At 49.0% G+C, this 19828-nt stretch overlaps 1 protein-coding gene across 3 annotated transcripts in view; it reads right to left on the bottom strand.

Moving 5' to 3' along the window:
• Positions 1–599: 599 nt before the first annotated feature.
• The window catches only part of dlc1 (DLC1 Rho GTPase activating protein), a 79121-nt gene continuing 59892 nt past the window's right edge, over positions 600–19828 (bottom strand). For all 3 annotated transcript variants that reach the window (XM_076045279.1, XM_076045289.1, XM_076045298.1), the window contains 13 exons: positions 16280–16351; positions 14851–14932; positions 13603–13666; positions 9923–11598; positions 8903–9082; positions 7487–7646; positions 6271–6478; positions 5202–5418; positions 4725–4839; positions 3148–3363; positions 1611–1828; positions 1328–1501; positions 600–1224 (listed from right to left, as the gene is read on the bottom strand). In XM_076045279.1, the coding sequence (XP_075901394.1) occupies positions 1125–1224; positions 1328–1501; positions 1611–1828; positions 3148–3363; positions 4725–4839; positions 5202–5418; positions 6271–6478; positions 7487–7646; positions 8903–9082; positions 9923–11598; positions 13603–13666; positions 14851–14932; positions 16280–16351 (3482 nt within the window). In that variant the 3' untranslated portion in view covers positions 600–1124. The remainder of the gene's footprint in view (positions 1225–1327; positions 1502–1610; positions 1829–3147; positions 3364–4724; positions 4840–5201; positions 5419–6270; positions 6479–7486; positions 7647–8902; positions 9083–9922; positions 11599–13602; positions 13667–14850; positions 14933–16279; positions 16352–19828) is intronic.

Raw genomic sequence — 19828 nt, 5'->3', positions numbered from 1 at the left:
GGTCGAAGCAGAAGCATCAGTCGCAACTTGGAACACTGCGATGCTTCCTCTCGCTCTCTTTTGATTCAGATTTAAATGGCTAAAGTCCACCAAGGTGATGTGTAAGTGATAAAAAGTGAAAGTGAAACAAATGACTGTACTTTTAACAAGACTACCTTATAATTTTGATACGCTGTGAGTAAAGCTCAGTATGGTGAAGCTGCTCTATCCAAATTTGGTCTTTTACTGTGTCTCTGTTGGTCTTCAATCTCAAGTTTCCTTCTGGAGCTCCTGGTGAATAAATGGCTTTTTTTTTCTCTTTTCCTTCTTTTTTAAAGAGCACCTTCGAGCACCACAGAATTTAAGAAGAACAAGTGAAGCGTTCACTTGTGTACAAGGAAACAAGGCCCGTTCTGGAATTGTCACTGTCATTTGGTGAGCCAGCCACCGATTCCTATCTCGCTCAGACCGACTCCCCACATCCTCCCTGCAGTCTCCAACACGCTCACATCCCTCTGTGCCTGTGGGTCATCATACGGCTGACCATATATTCGCCTCCAAAGCGCCTGTGCTTCTCTGTAACGCAGGAAAGGTAGTGAAAGTAGCACAGGACGGACGCAAAGAGTTACACAATACTTTATGTACACATTATAACTGCCACTGGAAACCAGTGTGAGGAATATTTCTTAGCCGCTGTTTGTCCCCAACACAACAGCACGCACAACAGTTGCCGACCCACACACACTCGCATTCACGCACACCACGCACCCCTCCTTTGCTTCGCAGAAGCAATAGAACCTTTTGAACACAATTTAACCTTCTGCCAGAGTCGCACACTTTGGCCCAGATAAATGCGAGTGTGACACAAGTCCTCTTAGCGGCACCCCCCCCCCCCCAAAAAAAAAAAAAGAAGAGATGACTTAAGACAGAGCATCAGCCTGCTCTGACAAAAAAAAACAAAAAATCATGCAGAAAAGCAGTCCTTCAATCCCGGATCCAGGATTTGTCCTTTGCACGTTGACATAAAGAGACGCAGTTCCGTCCAACTTAAAGAGTCGTCTTCAGACCTCTGGATCACTGAACTCGAGGTCCAACAGCCTGAGGGGGGGTTTAAAAAGACGCTCCCAGGCTCCCGAATTGCTTTACTATTTGTCCGTGGGCACCGTGAAGGAGTCGCGTATCCGCGCCACCTCGGCTGCGACCATGTGTCCGTACTGTTTGTTGTACCACTCTGGGAAACGACCCCTGCAGCGAAGAGAGAAGACAGACAGAGCGTCGCGTCACGTCAGTCTGCTGCAGACTCCAGGGTTTACTCCTCTTCACACATGCACATTCTGCCATCACTCACCTGCAGTCGACCCTGGAAATGTGTGTGAGCCTGGTCTTGCTCCCCCCGCAGGGCTCCATGTAGTAGCGCGACGTGAGCACGTTGGTGCGGACTCCCACCAGGGCGGCGCCGTTGTGGTCCACGGACGTCCCCACCAGCGCGCACGCTCCCTTCGGCAGTTCCGTCGCCCACATCCTGAGACGGACAGAAAGACAGTTGGAAAACCGGAGCGAGATGAAACTCCCTCTTGAGAGCAGCAGCAGCGTCAGGGAACCGAGACAAGCCCTCGGGAAGCGTCGCCTACCTGAGCACCAGGTGGTCTCTGGTGGGATGAGGAGCCATGGTGTTGCGGACGTACTGGTAGACCTCCGTCCTCTCGTCCAGCGCCTCCACCGTCCGGCACTCTAGCAAGTCCTCGTCCCAGTGGCCCTGCTCCCGCAGCACCCGCGTCAGGACCTCCTCGGGGCTGGCAGGCACCTCGACGGTCGCCTTCCACAGCCGCAGCGGGAAGTCGTCATGCACCTAAGGGGGGGAAAGGTGGAGACATTTAACATTTTGTGCCCATTTTTTTATTTTGTTTTGTTTTTTTGCTTGGGGGTTGCTGTCGATGATGATGATCTAACGGCTAAAGCAGCTTTTTTGTCACCATACACAAAACAGTGATCAGAATGCAGGGTTAGCCTTGAGCTACTGTGAGTTTAGGGCTAACCTGACGTGAAGGGCCTAAGATGCGTGTTTGTGATGGTGGCGGGAAGAACCGTGTTGGTGGTGGTGGTAGGAAGGCCGGGAGAAGATGTAAACTCAGGGTTCCCACTCATTCTCACTGCCAAAAATGTTGACCTTGCATGAAATTTCCATTAACCTTACCACAACCTATAACTACAGAATTTTTAAGGGCATTTTCGTTGGTCTAAAATGTAGCCAATCAATTAGACTAAACTGCATTGGCGGAACAAGTCGGCTTGGCTTGTCCTGTTCTTATGGCTTATTAGGGTTCGGGTAGAACAACAAACAAATTTGGCTAGCTTGTAAGGGGCAAATTTCATGACTTTTCAAAAACCTTCAGTGATTTTGCAAAATTCCATGACTTTTCCAGACCTGGAAAATTTGTGGGAACCTTGTAAAAACAACAGGGATTCGGAATTGGCCGAGACCTGAAACACAGCTCCACCCTTCAGCCAGATGAGAATTAAGTCAGTCATCTCATATCTCTGATAACTGTTCAAAATTCCATGAAGTCTGTGTTGTGCTTCATGGTTTCCATGCGGTACATCGCTAACACGCTTGTTTTTTAGCATCGCCGAGCCACAAACTTATCACGCTGCAAAAAAACCCTCCTCCGACTGCCCTCCAGCCCAGTCAGCTGCTCCACCCGGCCTGTCAGATGATAAAGCGGCGCGCACTCACGCTGCCTTGTGACTCTCAAACTGCAGTGCAGATAACCTCCTGTGAGGCCCTTGCACACGGGAGGACACAGGAAGCGCGAGCCTGGGATAGTGCCGATGTTCTGTGTGTGTCTGTGTCAGGCTGATGTCATTCTGGGACCGAGTCCAGGGGGCTCGGATGGGAATTAGAAGCCAGGGGCCAGGCTAGTTTCACACGCGTTCTGGAGACAGGAAGTCCTAAGAGCTGGTTTTTCCACTCGATATTTAGAGAGTTTCGGGGGCCGGCCGACGTGAAGAGGAAACAGAGACAGGAAATGAGGACGGTTGAAAAGACAGCGTGTGTTTTATGAATGGCAGCTCGTTTCCAAGCTGGGGACAGACTGACCGCTGGTCTCTTGTTTACCTCACACAAAGAAAACACATGCTCTAAAACACGCACCATGCAAGCGCTCTCACCTTCCTGCAGGCCAGCTCGGCGTGCTCCGGGGTCGAGCAGCTGTCGTAACCTTTGAATTTATCCTTGGCCTCCTTGAGGAGGGCGTCCAGGCTGTCCTGCAGGTGCGACCGGTAGCCTCCACACCCGGCGTCTCCACCTGCCAGGTCCTCCAACTGACGTGGCAGCAGCGCCTGCTCCACATAGGAGTTTCTGCAGCGATTCATCTCCTCCGGGATCTGTGAGGAGGAGGAGGAGGAGGAGGAGGAGGAGCAGCAAATCAGTCCATTGTCCATTCTGATCAGCGCAACAGTGTTAATAGGAACTACACTCAAGATCCATGCATTTTGGTTCTCACCAACACCAATACCGAGTACTTAAGGTCATTATTGCACATTATACAATGCCTTAGAACTCTTTTAATTTTCCAGTGATGTTCTTTTCATTACTTGAACAACATTAATCAGCATTTTTTTCTAGAACACAAATTTAATAAAATTATATACATATACAACTGGTATCGGTGTTGTGGTATCAAAACGTTTTTTTATGAGTAGAGTACTCAACCCCGATATTGGTACAGATACCCAATACTGATATCAGTATTGGTGCATCCCGAATAGAAAGTATAAGAAAAAAACCTATTTTCTTCATGATTTTTATGTCTTCTAGACTTTTAGAATTGAAAATCCTCAGATCTTCACTCTCCATTTCAGTTTTAACTTACAGTGCAGACTTCCACCATGAGAGCTCTTCTGTCCAGAATTGGTTGGTTATAATAATAACTATTTCCATGTTGATGCTAATCTGTCAGGCTGAGCACAAGTAAACTACGGCGCTTAGCCGGACTCTAAGGAATATTTAAGTAATAACCACATGACAGAAGTAATCCCTTTCAGCTCTCTAAGACTTTGTTTGTTTTAACAATTTTCCATCATGACTGGACGAATCTGATTAAGCTAGCAGGAAATTGAAGCGCCTCTTAAAATGATGCAAAGAAATTATAAAACGCAACCGCGTCCCATTTTCATCTCCTCGCCTGCGCCATGGCAACCTCTGGGGTTTTGCTGGGGAGTAACAATATTAAGGTCTAAAAAAAGGATTTTATGGGATGATAAAAATCTCTTCAAAAGGCAGGCGGCGGACATTTGGCAGCGTTACATTCGCTTTACGGGGCTCCACCAGTGAGCAGAGATCTAATTAAAAGCAGGCCATTAAGGGAGGTAATTGAGTTTGCTCGCTGTGTGATGTGAACATGACAGGAAGCACTACGGCTATCAAATTAAACTCTGGACGGCCTTTTGGCCTTTGCAGTGGACTTATCCACTGGGTTAAACCGTCATGGCGTTAAATTTTAAACCAACTTTAATCCAGTCAGATCTTCTGGAGAAGCTGAATAAGACGTGGTGGAATCGGCTTGCTTTTATTCAGAAATACAAGAGTTTGGCAAAAAAACAAAACAAAAGACATGGCATTTTGAAAGTTGGAAGGTTGCTGTGGGCAGAATTACTTGTGCACTCCCGGAGCTGAAAGCATATTTCACATGAAGCTTCAATGACTTCTCATTCAGATATTCAATTCAGGTCCAACGGCTACTAACCCGGAAGAGCTTCCTGCACTCCTGCAGCATGTGCGCCAGGCCGTGGGTGGCGGCCAGGTTCTCATTCAGGTCCCTCTGGTCCGGCTTCCCCAGCGTCGGCTTCCTGTTCATCACCCTAAGACAGAGGCACGGAGAAACGACAGCGAGGTTCACTAAGGCTTCTATCATCCAGTTGAACCCTCCGCTGCCGGGCGATGTCTGACTTCTGCTCAGATGTTTACGTAACCCTCCGTATCTCCACCTTCCTCTCTAGAGCTTCCCTATGTTCATTTTTTTTCTCCTCCTCTACGCTCAGTATCCTGCCCCCTTTGTGTTTTAAGAGCCACCTTTTCCTGTTTTCTCCCAATGTACAGCGCGTTATGTAATCCCGCCAGTGCAAAGCTGTGCCAAACGGTGGCGATCACAGCAGGGCGGACGCACGCAGTGCACGCACACGCACACACACACACACACACACGCACACACACACACACACACCTGGGAGACGAGCTCTCCTTTCGCCGCAGGGTGTTGAGGTGAAAGAGGGAGGGCGCCAGGCACACGGCCAGGTTGGTGGGGGTCATCTGGTTCTCGGCCACGCTGGCCGTCACGTCACTCAGCAGGCAGAGCAGCGTGCGCAGGGCCTCGCGGTTCTCGTCGGGCAGCAGCAGCACGGCGGCGCGCACCGCCTGCAGGCGGAGCTCTTTGGGTATGTCTGGAGAGGAGGAAACAAGGGGTGCGGGGGGAGGGAGGGAGGGGGTTTTAGGGGGCTCATGCTCAAAGTTTCTCTTTAAAAACAAGGAGGAGGGTCTAATAACCGCTGTCACGCTGCGTTATGTCAGCTGCCAGTGGACCTGTGTTTGTGCGAGGCATCGCTTTACCTTCCAGGAATGAGCCATGATGGAATCTGTCTTAGCTAAGTGTGTTATATAAGCGTATGTGGCTGTGTGTGTGTGTGTGTGTGTGTGTGTGTGTACGCTACATGCCTCGCACATCATGGAAGGGTCTGGTTTTGTTTTACTTTGTGTATAATCATTCCCAATGTCGCTGCAATTATGAAGGAGCACCATCTGGATTCCACATGAGTCAGTGCCGTCGTATCGTGCACGTCACATCTCCATCACTCAAAATAACTTTTCTTCACAGTTTTAAAGGTCCAGTGTGTAAAAAATGTTTGAGGAATCTCTGACAGCGCGTTTTGTATTTAGGGCTCTGTCAGGTGGGCTTCTTTAAAAAAAATGGCAGCGCAAGATGTCAGTTAACTCGACGCAAGACACTTGTTGATCTATGCATATTCCATTATATATGAGAACTATTCTAAGGGGAGTTAAACTAAATGACTTTTAACGTACTGCAAGTATACACTTTTATTTATGTATTTATGGGCAGTATGTTGAGCTTTTACCAATATAAAAATCTGAAATTAAGCCAAATTTCACACACTGGACCTTGAACTCAGGCAAAGCAGGTCTTAACAGTTTCCCTTGACGCGCGTGAGAAAAGTGTGGGCATGTGAGGCCGTCCACCTGGAGGACGCTGTGTTCAGACGGCGTGTGTACATTCTTACACTGGTAGATCTGGAGGAAGGTCTCGGACAGCTTGCTGGTGAGCAGCGGCTCTGGCAAATCTCTGAAGTACTGCTTCAGCATGTCTGCCACGTCATAGGCCGACTGGCCCTCGTAGTTGACCCCTCCCCCGTCGGCGCCGCTGGCTTCGTTCATCTGGCGGAGAGCCTGGATGCGAGACTTGACTCCCGACTTCCTGAAGAGTCCCACCTGGAGACGGGGGACGAGCACACGAGGGGGGTTGTTGTTACATCACGTGTAGCCAGCACGGAGGCCCGTCAGGTCTGCTTTGAACCGTAATTCCCTTCTTAGTCTTGGAATTAGCATGAATACAATTTTGATCCTGCGATTACAGCCTATCAAAAGTGATTCATGCGCCGGAGTGCGTCGCGAAAAAAACATCCGCAGGCTATTCGGGAGAATAAAAATTCCTGCTTGTGTGAGTGAAGGCGATTACGTCACAACGGATTCCGTTGTTGACTGTAATTTCAAGGGGCCCTCTGGTGCCCGGGAGGTACAGCTCTGCTCTGAGCCACTGCGCGGGACTTGATCCTGTGGCTGCATGAGACGCCACATTTTGGGGAAGAAGAGGGAAAATTTCTGTCGGGTTGTTGTGCAGCTCGGAAATTTTCCATGAGCCGTCGACGCTTTCAGACAAGAGAAGCCTTGTCCGTATTCAAAAAGCAGCGCCGCCGCTCCGTTTTCTCCTGCGTGTTTTTGCCCCGGACTTCATGGCCTTTACGCATATGATGTCCTAATGCACACATGTGCACTGTGACGAATGGGACATAATCTCTTTGGATTTCTCTGGCAGAGGCAGGTGACTTGACAGCTGCGCTCCCTCTGAGTGTCCCCAGACCTCATCTCTTCATCAAATGAGTAAGAGAAGGAAGAGGGGGGGAAAGGGACACAAACTCCAAACATAAACAGTAATTAAAAAAAAAGAAAAAAGAAGAAGCGGGCGACAGGCTTTTTCCCCATTCAGTCACTCCGCCTTATATAACACCCTTGAATATCAGACGAGCTGCAGATGTCCTGGATTCCTGATATTACGCAACTTCAGCACCATAAAGAAAAGCTTTTTTATCTCATCTAGTGAGTGGAAACCCATTTTTTTGCTAAATGACAGACGTGAAAAACAGACTGTAATTAACGGAATTGGCGCAGGCTCGTGCACACATCGGCGCGCATCAATGAATCCTGGTGTCGTTGCATTACCTGGTCGAGGCAGTGGTTGCGCAAGTAACGCATGGCCTGCTGGATGCCCTGAGGGAGAGGCTGGCCCGTCCGCTGGACGATGACCTGCAGCGGCACACCGAACACATTCCTGTCTTTGTACTCGCGCCCCTTGATCCGCTTTATGAACTTGGGTACAGCCCTGAAACGTGAATAAACAGGAAATAAAATACAACGTTATAAGTTATAAGTGATTTGTCAATACGTTTCACGGGCGAGAAATTCTTTTAATTGCAGAATGTGACGTGACTGTAAAAGAAGGCGTGCGGAGGGAGTTTTATATGTCCAGGGAGGAAACTACGCAGCCACAGGAGCCCGTCTACAGGTTTTATGAGAGGAGTGTCTCAACAGACGGCTGCCAGGGAGTGGGATGCACGTCGGGACGTCAAAAAGGGGGAGGCTACCGCCACTTTATGCGTCCACATAAAGCGTCTGTCTCCCCCTCGCGTATGTGCAAAAGCTCCACGTTTTACGGCCGCGGAGCGAAAGACACGCAAACTCGTGAGCGTCTCCCAAGAATGCGGCCCAAGATTTACGACTGTGTGTCCATCTGCGCGAACGTGAGCGCAGAGCACGGCTCCGGACAGGGTCGCCTTTGTGAGGGCGAAGGTTTGAGAGTTTGGCCTCAGAACCGCAGGTTGGGAAAGAAGCACATGATGATTTCAAGCACCCGGAATGCTGATTATGCGTGGGGGCCTGCGAACGGCCAACAAGTGGCTTCTGTCTGTCTGTCTGTCTTTCGTGGTGATATTTCAGCCTTCCTGCTCCATATCCAGAAGGGCCTCAGGGCAGCGGAGGCAATGGAAAAGCCAAATAAAATATTTCGAGATCTCACAACTTTTATTTACTGCACAATGTTTATTTGGACTTCGTTTTTGAGGAATCTCGAAAAGACTCTGGACTGCCGTGTTTTGTCAAGACATTCTAGATCGTGTTTGACTTTAATGAAGGAGAGGGGTTCAGCAGGAATGCAGAGGAGAAGGTTGCTATTAGGTCACAAAAAGTAATCAGGAGCGACGCACGGATGAAGGTCAATATTCCGAGAGTGCCGGGAGAAGGTGGTCGTTGAGGGATAATTGCCGAGGGCCCTGCAGCTCTTATGACGCCGTGCGTGTGAACGACCGTGATTGCCTTGTTGAGAAACAGACAATGTGCACCCCTTCCCAGCAATTACGAGCCTGGGAAAAGAATGTGAAACCCAACCTCTGCGGACAGCCGTCACCGCGCCACGCCACACAACAACCTGCAGGCGGAGGAGGGAGGTGGGGGAGGGGAGGGGATGGGGGGGCGGCGCACGGGAAGGATGGAGAGCTAGATGGCTGAATTCAAAGACGAGCAAAAAACAGCCAGGCGCTGGAGGTGACGGGAAGGCGAAATCTCTTGGTCTGCGCCACTCACCAGCTGAAGCCGTGCTTGTTGGTCGGGGTGTGCTTCTCCAGCAGGGCGGTGAGCTGCAGCATGGACAGCTTCTGGAGGAGATTCATCTGCAGCACCGACTGGCAGCCAATCTGGAGCTGGGCCGAGGCCGAGCTGGGCCGGTGGGAGTTCTGGAAGCTCGGCCAGCGCAGCTTCTGTGGCCTGGAGCGTAGATTGAAGAAGAAGAAGAAGAAGAAGAAGAACGCTGATTAAAAAGGATCAGTATTGAGTCTCTGTATTTGCGTCACGCTTTTTGTGTACACATGAACTAATTGCAGCTACACAACAGCGCTGGCTGATTTACGTGCCGAGTGGTCGGTTTGGGGATTACAAGTATTTATGTACACACTAATCAAGAGACTGTCTGGGAGCGTTAAGCCCCCCGCAACCCCACGTAACGCCGTCCTTGGATTCCTGAAGAAACAGCAACATTTCCATGGAGACGGAGCATTCCAATGCATTCAGCGGCATTACGTAAGGAGAGAGGTCTCAACGTGCACGCCTGTTTATTCTTCGCCGTCACTTTCTGTTGCCGGTGCCGCGGTCTGTTTGCCTTTCCATTGTTTTGTTGTCCCGTTTAACACTGCGAGGTAATGTTTGACAAGGGTTTTGCGTGAGGACACAAAGACCGGGAGATTATTCGAAGCGTTCTCAGTCCAGGTTATTACACTCAAAAGGATCAGTTTGCCCTAAAAGCAAAACATAGTGACCTGAAGGTATATTTCCATCCAAACAATAGGTTCTAGGTGAGAAATCTGGGTTTTTCCATGCAAGGGTCATTCAGTTGTTATGAGCAATTAGGCAAATGTGAATTTAACTTTGTTACGTTGAGCTGAGGGCAAAACTATTATGACAAAATCTGCATTCGTGTGTTGGAGACTAATCGATTGAATGTTTTTTTTGACTGATTATTGAACAGTTTTTTTTTTTTTTTTTTTCCCCAACGGGTTTGGCACGGTGCCCTTTGTGATTTTGGACAGACGGACTCTGCTTCCCACCGACCTGCTGCTCCTGGTGAGCGACGCTCCCACGCCGGAGTCCCTCCTCTCTCTCATCCCTTCCTCCCCTTCGCCCAGCGGGTTTCCCGTGCTGTCCCGGTCGCTGCCGTTCTCCGTCTCCTCCAGCTGGTTCTGCAGCGGCGAGGACGGGCAGGGCGAGGCCGAGTCCAACGCCGAGTCTGAGTCTCCCTCCTCTTCCTCTTCCTCCTCTTCCTCCTCCTCCTCGCCGGCCACCGCCTGCGACCAGGCGTTGACGAACCTCTGCAGGCCGCTGACGTGCTGCAGCACCTGCTCCAGCTTCCTCTCGTCGCCCTCCTCTTCCTCTTCCTCCCTCTCGGCGTGCGGCACGTTGTCGTAAAAGCTGAGGCGGCTGTCGACGGAGCCCGACGAGGCGTGGCGCCGACGCCGGCTCTGCCGCCCCCGCAGCACCACCGAGTTGCCGTTGTCGGCCCTGCCGCCGTTGTTGACCCGGGAGGCTCCGTCTTGCAGGGCTTTGGGAAACGTCCCCGGCTTGTGGCCTTCCGGTAAGTAGAAGAAGATCATGCTCTCCTCCTCTTCCTCCTCCTCCTCCTCCTCCTCCACTTCCTCCTCCCGTCTCCCATCTTCCGGGACGCTCAGGTTGTTCCTGTGGTTCTGCTCGTCCACCGTCAGGCGGGGAGGGGCCGACCCGGGCGGGGCCGCCATCAGCTGGGAGACGCTGAAGGGGTCGAAGCCCTCCAGGTACATCCCGCCTCTCTTGCTGGAGCCGCCCGTCGCCGTGCTGTGGCTGCGGGCGCGGGTGACGGGGCTGGGCGTGCTGACGGCGCTGCCGCCGCTGGCCTCCGACTGGCTGCTGCCGCTGCTTCCGCTGCTGGTCTGCGTGGAGTAGGACACGGAGCGGTTCCGGTTGAGCGTCATGGTCTGGACGGGGACGCGGCCCTGGTTGAGGTTGAGGTTGAGGTTGGAAATGTCGACGCAGTTGAGCCGCCTCAGCTTGTCGTCGTCCAGCCCCTCCTTGATGACGGGGCCGCTGATCTCGATCCTCCCGCCGCCAACGCCGCCAGCGGCTTTCTTCTTCCTCTTGGAGGCGCTGCCGCTGCGCAGCCGCAGGCTCTCCATCCTCTTCAGGAAGCTCTTGGCTCTGGATCGAGTGCTTTTGCCTCCTCCTCCTCCTCCTCCTCGGTCCAGGCTTCCTCCCCGCTCGCCTCGCCCCACTCGCACGTCGAAGGTGAAGCGGCCGAGCGTATCCAGGGGCGACGGGGGCATCCCGTCCGACAGCGAGTCCTCGTTGGCGCAGCCGGACCCCCCGGTGCCGGACGAGGAACACACGGAGGCCACGGAGCCGGCCCGCGTGGCGGCCCCGGCGGGGGCGGCCACATTGATGGGGGCGGCCACGCGGCAGTTGTTCTTCTCCTCCTCCACCGCTCGACCTCCTCCGCTGCCGCCGCTGTGGATGGATCCCACCTCGGGCTGCTCGCTCAGGTCCGTCAGCACGCTCTCGGAGCTGTTGCCCTCCCGCAGGGCCAGCGCGGCTTTCTGCGACGCCTGCTCCTTGAGGAGGAGCGAAGCGTTGGCGGCGTCTGTGGACGACAGGTTGGAGAACACCTCCAGCTCGTCCATGCGCGACCAACGTTTGCTGTCTCTCTGGAAGGTCCAGCGGCCGCTGATGGCGCACGGCTCGTCCTCATCGGAGTCCTCGCTCTGTTTGAAAGAGGAGGAAGAACTTTATTTTTTGCTCTGCACTATCATTATTTGGAATGACACTTGGATTTATAACAAGCTACACTGTTCATCATGTTTATATATATAAGTACATATAAGGTCAGATTGAACCGTTTCTATTTTTCAAAATCGATATTTAATCAATACATCGATATTTTTGACAACACTAATGGGAGGGCGACAGTTTTGGAGGACTTGGTCTAAAATGTAGTTTTTGTCAGTGCGATTCATTCAAATATGAAGAAAGGACATTAAAAGTCGACAAGCAAACCCATCAGAGTTCCGCACAAACAAAACTGAACTGAACACTCCATTCAAAAAAGAAAAGAAAGTTCTCGTTGTCTCCGTACTTTGACAAAATGCACACACCTCCCCCAGTTTGGTTAATCTATGTCAGGCCCTGGGGAGACTTCAGAGAATTCCAATATGACCCCCTCCAGCTCACAATGCAGCCAGCCAGACTGGGGTCACCACCCAACACACACAAACACTCACACTGAGGGGTACAATGCTACTGATACACTGTGTCTGCCGCACCGCAATCCTTGAAGAAGGACAGAGATGACTACACAAAGAGCCACAGGCCACTAAACCAGACCTCACGCCGCACATACTTCCCAAAGCCAAGTCTACAGTACCTACCCTGAACACACCAAAGCAGAGATCCCGGCGTCTAGTTTCTTTCTAACTGACCTGACTGGTTATAAAGCCATGATCAGAGTCCTTTCATTTAACATGATAAAAGTTTCTCAAGACAACCCTCCAAATTCTATGTTCCTCTACTTGAGAGCCAGCATTCCTGTTTTACAGCACATAATGGTTTGATAAACCAAAGTAGAAGTGCAGTAAAAGTCAAAAGTGAAAATCAACCATTTTTAAGACACTTTCGTGACCATTTCAGATTCCACACTGTTAAGAACACTGGAGTTGCGGAATTTGAGATAACGTCACGCGTCTGTTCATTGTGCATAGAGAGTGTCAGCTTTTTTTTTTTATCAATGTAATCTTATCCTTAAACCATCAAACCACGAAACATTTACTGTAAAAGCGGCTCGCTGACAATCTTACACAGGTTCTGCGAAAACAAAAGTTTTGCGGCATTCCAAAGGGATGGAGAGAAGAGATCGAACGGACAATCAAGGAAATGCATTCCTGAGCTGTCGAGATGGGGGAGGGATGGTCTCCCCACAAAGATGTCAAATAACCTCTTTGACTCTTGTCTTCTTTGTTGACTCCTGAAATGAAAGGTGCCGCGCAGAGGGTCATCCTAATGAATACCACCACACACAGAACAAGGATGTCACTATGTAGCACCAAAAGCCTTTAGGGAATTAGGGTCGATCCTCAGTTAAAAGAGCAACTCATGTCAAAAGGCCGGGGTCAGTGCCTTGTTTACCAGAAACATGCGCTGACCAAAATTGGAAAATGAACAGAATTATCCACCTTGAAAAGAAACCTCCTCTTGTTTTTGGAATGTGTGTTTTTTTTCCTCTGAGAAGGCAACTTCTTTGAAAGTCAAACTATGGTAAGAGTGTTTTAGACGGCGGTCTGTCTCCCTCGGCAAGCTACCTGTCAGCGCAGCATGTTGTGGCAAGGCCATGGCCTCTGCAAAGACCTTTGTACCTGTTGCATTCTAAAAGGTTGAAATTGCAAAAATACTTGCGAGAGATGAAGAGCACTCCCTCAAGTGGGGGACGGACCTGATGAGCACGACCCCTTCATTTGGATTCATTCATTAAAAGCTACCCACCTTCCCCCGAGGGTCCTCGCGGCCTACTTGATACAGAAATAAACCAAACAGGTGCCTACTAATTAAAAAAGATGAGAGCGAACGCAGCTTTGCTTGAGGCCATGAATGAACTGGTGGTTGAGGTGAGAAAACGCAACTGTGTTTGAGATGTGCAATGACGCGTTTCAGTTTATGGGCGTGCGTGTGTGTGTGTGTGTGTGTGTGTGTGTGTGTGTGTGTGTGTGTGTACATACTTTTTTCCTTTGCGGCGAAATCTCCAGTCGCATTAGAGCACACTTGTTGAGGGTGTTGAGTCTCCTGCAAACACGCACAAACACAAATAAGCAACCATTCACGGTGAAGAGGGCGACGCGCGACGGAGGAAAGGATGAAACGAGGTGAAACCCAGAGTGGGGCTGGTGGATTTTTTTTGGGGGCGTGGGGGGTGGAGGTGGCCCTCAGAGTTCATCCCGGCTGGCTAATGAGCTGCTGAAGGATAATCCCCCACATGAGCGAGTGGAGAATGAGAGGGAGTTGGAGAAAAGGAAGGCTGAGTGGAATGAAATCTGCTGGGGTGGCGACCACAACTTAAGGGAGAGGGGGGTGGGGGAGCGGAAAGCTTATCCCCTCAGCCACCTGGAGAAGGCCGGAGAGGGTGGCGGTGGTGGGGTCCACCCTCTGGAGAGCTCTTAGAGCAGATCGTGTAACAATGAAAAGATGAAGGGATGGCAACAGGGGGATAGCTGTGGCTGTGAGGGGGGGTTGGTGGGGTGGGGAGGGGGGGCAGAATGCCGCCAAGGTGTGTGTGTGAGTGTGTGTGTGCGTGTGTGTGTCTGTGGTTGGGTGGGAGGGGAATGATAGCTTCCAGATGTATGAAGGGACGGACGCCCCTGCTGTGCTTCAATACTGAAAGTCGAAATTTGATGAAAGGAGTGGACTCAATTAAAGACTCATCAGCCTTCCACTCATATGCAAAGTGATACAGTGGGTCCCCGACTGTGATGCAAAGTCACTGACTGTTTTGATGAGCTTCATCGACACTGAGACCTTTTGAATATGTACAAATTAAGCTTAAAAAAAAAAGATTCACCACTTAAGAGTTGGAAACAAAGGTGGCTGAGAATCTCGTTTTCTAATGCACGGCTGAGCACCGAAGTGCTGCATGACCATGACAAGGTGCAATACAAAAGATTCTGACGCTTGAAGTAAACTGAATCAAACCCCCCGGAATGAAGAGTACGGCGGGAGGCTGTGGTGAGGACACACAAGACTGAACCGAGGCGGGATAAAGTGCAACGCACAGCTCCAAGGCGGTTATCATGGAAATCTTTCATCTCAGCCTCGGTTACCACAACAGGCTCCCTTTGAAAGTCATGCCCTCGTAGTTTTATTTGTCGGGGGAAAATTGAAGATAGTACATCAAAGAAGGAAGAGCGGGAGGAAAAGGTTCAGAAGAAGGGAGACAAAAAAAAAACCCAGCACGATGTGGCATGCAAACTCACCTGCAGAGCGCCTCGATGGCGTCTCTATTCAGGAAGTCATGGTCTCTGGTGACGGAAGAGATGTCGATGGGAAATTGGGCATCTGAGAGGAGACAGTGCAGTTAGCGCGGATACCTCCATGCTGTCGGTTTGTTTGATTAAGTTCCCATAAGACAAAGATACCCCCCTTCCCCATATAGGAATAAAAACTCCGCCCACTCAGACACCCACCAGGTCCTTCCGTCCCACCTTCTCCCCCACATTCAGCCCTGATGAAAAGCTAAAAGAGGAAGTAGCGTCTTAGCCGACCAAACAAACACAGCTGCAGCTTTCAGACCTGGCAGGCAGGGGGGATGTGGCGCGCAGAGGGAGAAAACAGGGGGATTGATTGAAGAATGACAATAGGTGCTCCACTTGCCGCTCAAGGCCTGACTTCCTTCTCTTATTCTCCCCAACGCTTCTGAAGTCTCCCTCAAACACAGCTATCACGTATCCAAAAAACTAGCATCCTTGAGAAATGGCAAAAAAAAAGCTCTGGTCCGTCCCGAGTGAAATGATTTCAAACATATTTAGGTTTTTCAGAGCCGGGTTTGACTGACAGGTTGTAATATGCCTGCAGTTTACAATGTCAACCCAAATGGGGAGTTTGCATTTCGAACCCCCCATGGTGACTGTGATAAGAAAATCCTATATAGGGGAGGCAACTTTATCCCGCTCTGCTGAAATGGGGCCTATCAGTCTGCATCTTTAGTGGCGTCATAATCTCAAGAGTACACACAATGGGGCTGCCGTGCAGAAACGAGGCAAGGGAAAATGTGTCATGCATTGGCACAAATTCCTACTTGCACGGAGACGGCAGAGAGCGAAACATGGGGGTGGTTAAAAAAAGTGGAGTTGGGGGAGTGGACAGCGGTGATCGATTAGGTTGTTAAGTGTCATGCTGCAGTTTGTTGTACGGACAAAAACAACGTCGTCACCTGCGCAACAGCACAATGAGCTTTCCGTTCACGTAGGAAGCCTGTCACGGTTAAGTCGCAACAAGCAATGGCCTGTTGACAATGGCAGCCTAGTCCTGCTGTCATCATCCAGCAGTTACATAAGGGCAACTGGTATGTCCACGGTATGCTTCAGCGGATATAGAGCCGCTTTATGGAGTGTAAAGAATGCTAAATGCTGCGCAGTGTTGTGCAGCTGACGCTGAATGGCAAAATCAATGGCCCGTGGCATTATATACCATAGAAGTAACAAGTAAATGGTGTACATTTAAATTCAATTTGTCCCACTTCAATGTAAAAAAGCGTTTTTTAAAAGTTTATGCAGCAACATTAATTTGGATCATTTTACTGTTGCACTGTTGTGAATGTGAAAGGAATCTGAGCTTTTTATTTGTGTTTCTATTATTGCTGCTTGGGGTGGTAGCATGGGCGGTCTGTCTCAGTCTGTCTGTTACCTTCATAAAGCTGGGCGTACTGCGGGAACCCTGCAGCTCGGAGCCAGGTACAGGCCTCTTTGGCTTCGATCTCTGCAGAGGGGGAAAGAATGAAACCAGGAGAGGCCATTAGGTGTTTAATCCGTCTCAGCAACAAACACGATCAATTCACACATAGAGCCGTGCCACAACAGCCGAGCGGCTGCGGCCCTTCCACATTCTAGCGTGTCTCTAAAAGCGAACCCCTGGAAATTATAAGCCATCTCCCGCTCCACGTTTCTTCTCGCACATAAACCTAAAGCAGCAGTGCAACGCAGCTGTCTTTCAAATTGTGTTAACCCCCTCAGTCCCACACCCTCTTCGCAACCAAAATGTGTGTCATATAAGCTTCCCATTGGAGCAGGCAGGGCATGGTTTCAACTGTTCACAGACTACAGCCTCCCCCAGGAAACGTCTGTTTGGAGTCTTTTCCAGTCAAACATTTTGAAGAGATCTAAAGAGATTTGTTTTATGTTATAAGTTTTATGGAAATTTCTTTTGACGCAAATGTGAGAACTACTGAAAACTCAGCAGTCAAGACGCATGAAGAGCAACATTATTCAGCAAGTGCGAATCAATCAGTCAATCACAACTGAAACACTTCTTGTTTGACAAACTCCACCACAATTCCCTTTAAATACACGTTGTGAGATGTGGGCTTGTTATGCCAACTACTGGCAAAATGTTGGAGGCACGATGATGTCTCCCAATTACCTGTGAAAGCCCTTTAGCTGACATATGGCAAATGGCTGCAAACACCCCGGCCGCCTCAATTGCACCCTAGCAGACAGCAGTGGAGACAAGACAGACGGAGACATGTCTCCAGGGCCTAACAGAGCTTAATTTACAATGTCCTCTTTAGTGGACTGACAGCGAGTACATCTGCAGCAAAACCTCGAGAAAGACTTGTAAACCGAAACCAGAGGAACAAAGGCAGGAAGAGACACTGGTTGACCACTGATAAAACAATGAAAGATAAGATGGACTGCGAAATGCAAAACTAAACTATTTACTACTTTTCTTAATTCATGAAATGCAATTCAGGCTAGATTTTTCCAGGATCTCGGTTTCAATTTCAACAAACCTTGAGGTCAGGCTGCTCTGATCATGTACTTTACATTTTAATGGGGAAATGTGAGACTGAGCGTGGCTGAGATAATAGTTAAGAGATGTGGGGTAGTTTATTTTATCTACTCTGAAACACTGGTTGGGCAGTTCCACCTCATTTTGAGACATAATTGCGACCAGTAATGGGTCTTTTTCTTTCTTGAGCACAAACACAGGAGCAGGACAAAAGACTCGAAGTGAAAGGGTAGGAGTACTCCAGTATTTTATTGAGGAGCAGCAGGGATAATTACATAAATGTGCAATGGAAAAAGAAAAACAAGTATGAGTTAAACCACTGGGAATTGACTGGACATCACAGGCAGAAAGGTAACCAAGGCTGTTAGTAGAAGGCAACCGCTGTAAAGGGACTGGAGTCAGCCATATACAAGCATTTACATACCAACAACAAGCCTAGACGGCAGACAAACCCACTAACAACAAGGTGTGACACGAGCAGGGTAGGGTCTCGCTCTGCTACCACAACAAACCGACACCAGAATGCACCCAACATATTAGCATCTTTGTTTTCATGCTATCTCTGCTATCTTTTCCCACAAAGAAGCCCAATTTGTCCATGCAGACAGTGAGGAAAATAAAGCTACGTGCTTGGTGGTTTGCTAAAGCCAGTATTTTTGGAATGAAGTGAACCAAGAGGAACGTCGAAACCAAAGGGTATTTATACCAACATTCTTGGAAGCCAGTGCTGCACAGGGCAAGAGATCTTTTCTTTCTGTTCGCTTGTGTATTCGGATGTATGCACATGCAAGTCTTTGACTGTTTGCAGAGACCAACTTCATGTTTAGAGAAGCACTACTCAAAAGATGGAAAGACAGCAATTTTCATGCAAATTAGACAGAGAGACACAACTATTTGCTCAACCTCCAGATCCTAAAAAAAAGGTACTATGGGATATATTAGGGGTGTTTAGAGACATGTGGAAACGATAGACCCAATCTATCTTGAGTGAATGCCAAATGTACAGAATTGCAATCGAATACTTAGCACTGCAATGCATTCCATCTCCATTCTGTAGGATAGCAACGACTTTTTGCACAATCTTTTGGCTGTAGAGATTGGACAGTGGCATTTTGGTACATACAACTCAAGTGAGGGCTGAAAAAAATTGCTCGCCAATAACAACAGATTCATATGTGCAATTTTTATTTCATTGGTCAAACTTCTCCGTCCAGCCCCAACTATTTAGCCCAAACCAGGGAAATACCTCACTTCCTCTTCCTGCTTTCCTCACAGGAAGAAAGCTGAAGGGTGCTGAAGTAGCTGCTGACCACCCCAATGAAACGCCCTGCCTGCATTTGTTTCTGGCCAAATAATAAGTGGGGAAGTCAGAAAAGACAATCACTGGCTTCGGTGAGTACATGTACGACCTACCAAACATCCTTACAGTTCGAAAATTAAAACAAAAGCTACCTCCCACATGTATAACATATAATACTAGGTTCAGTCAATTGCCTATGATAAGTACGCAAAAAACAAACAAACAACTGAATGAAAACTTATGGTAGGTCAGGACAATGATCAAAATTCAAAGGCAGCTAAATACGAGATATCCTTGGAAACCATACAGTAAACCTGCAGTTTAACGCACATTTAAGAAGCGTTTTTAGAGAGGCTTAAAGACCAGATCCTTTGCTTGTTAGATATTGTTTAGGTATCAATAAGGACCTTAAAAGAAGTCAAGTCAACAATAAAATACACACAAAAATAGTTGAAACATTACAACTTCTGCTATTGCCAGCAATAACATACTGGCACAATATAAGTGTACAACTGGCCGGCTGTAAACTTTAAGCATCTGTTAAATGTATTCCTCTTCTGTTCTCTCGTTAGCAACACTGGTTCGAGTTGGCCTGGCTTGTGAACAGAACACATCTAAAAGCCGGATAAATTGATATCTAAATTGAGTACAGACAACACCAGAACTCCTTATCCAAAGGCCAGATGGGATTTCCGAAACCAGACACAGACACGAATGGGTATGTGGCTTAGATTGGAGCAGTTTCATTGGCAAAATAGAAAGAAAGAAAGAAAGAAAGAAAATCACATTCTCTGAGCTAGATGGCAACGATAGCATCACATTAACCCTTGATGGAAAAAACAAAACAAAACAAAACAAATAATAAAAATTGAGACACCTGCCTTCCCAGTGGGAATACAATTGGAAAGTGATTTTTAGCAGATGGGTAAGCACAGCTAATAGGACAAAAGCCAGTGCTAATAGAGATTTTATATGGATCAAAAGGGAGCTTTACCCTGGAGTTTGGCCAAACCCCAAAACCTAGCACAGCCAGACCGCATTGAGCTTCTCCCAGCGCTGAGCAACTTCTAAAATTATCCACCATGGGTTTTGCTTTTTTTTTTCTGCCTTCACCTTCTTCTCCTTGGCTCTCAAATCTACTCTGCCCT

Source organism: Nelusetta ayraudi, unplaced genomic scaffold, assembly GCF_046127955.1.
Source record: "Nelusetta ayraudi isolate G7.1 ecotype Tasmania unplaced genomic scaffold, CSIRO-AGI_Nayr_v1 ptg000004l, whole genome shotgun sequence".
NCBI lineage: Eukaryota > Metazoa > Chordata > Actinopteri > Tetraodontiformes > Monacanthidae > Nelusetta > Nelusetta ayraudi.
Note: the sequence above shows the minus strand (reverse complement) of the source record. Positions and strands in the feature narration are given on the sequence as shown.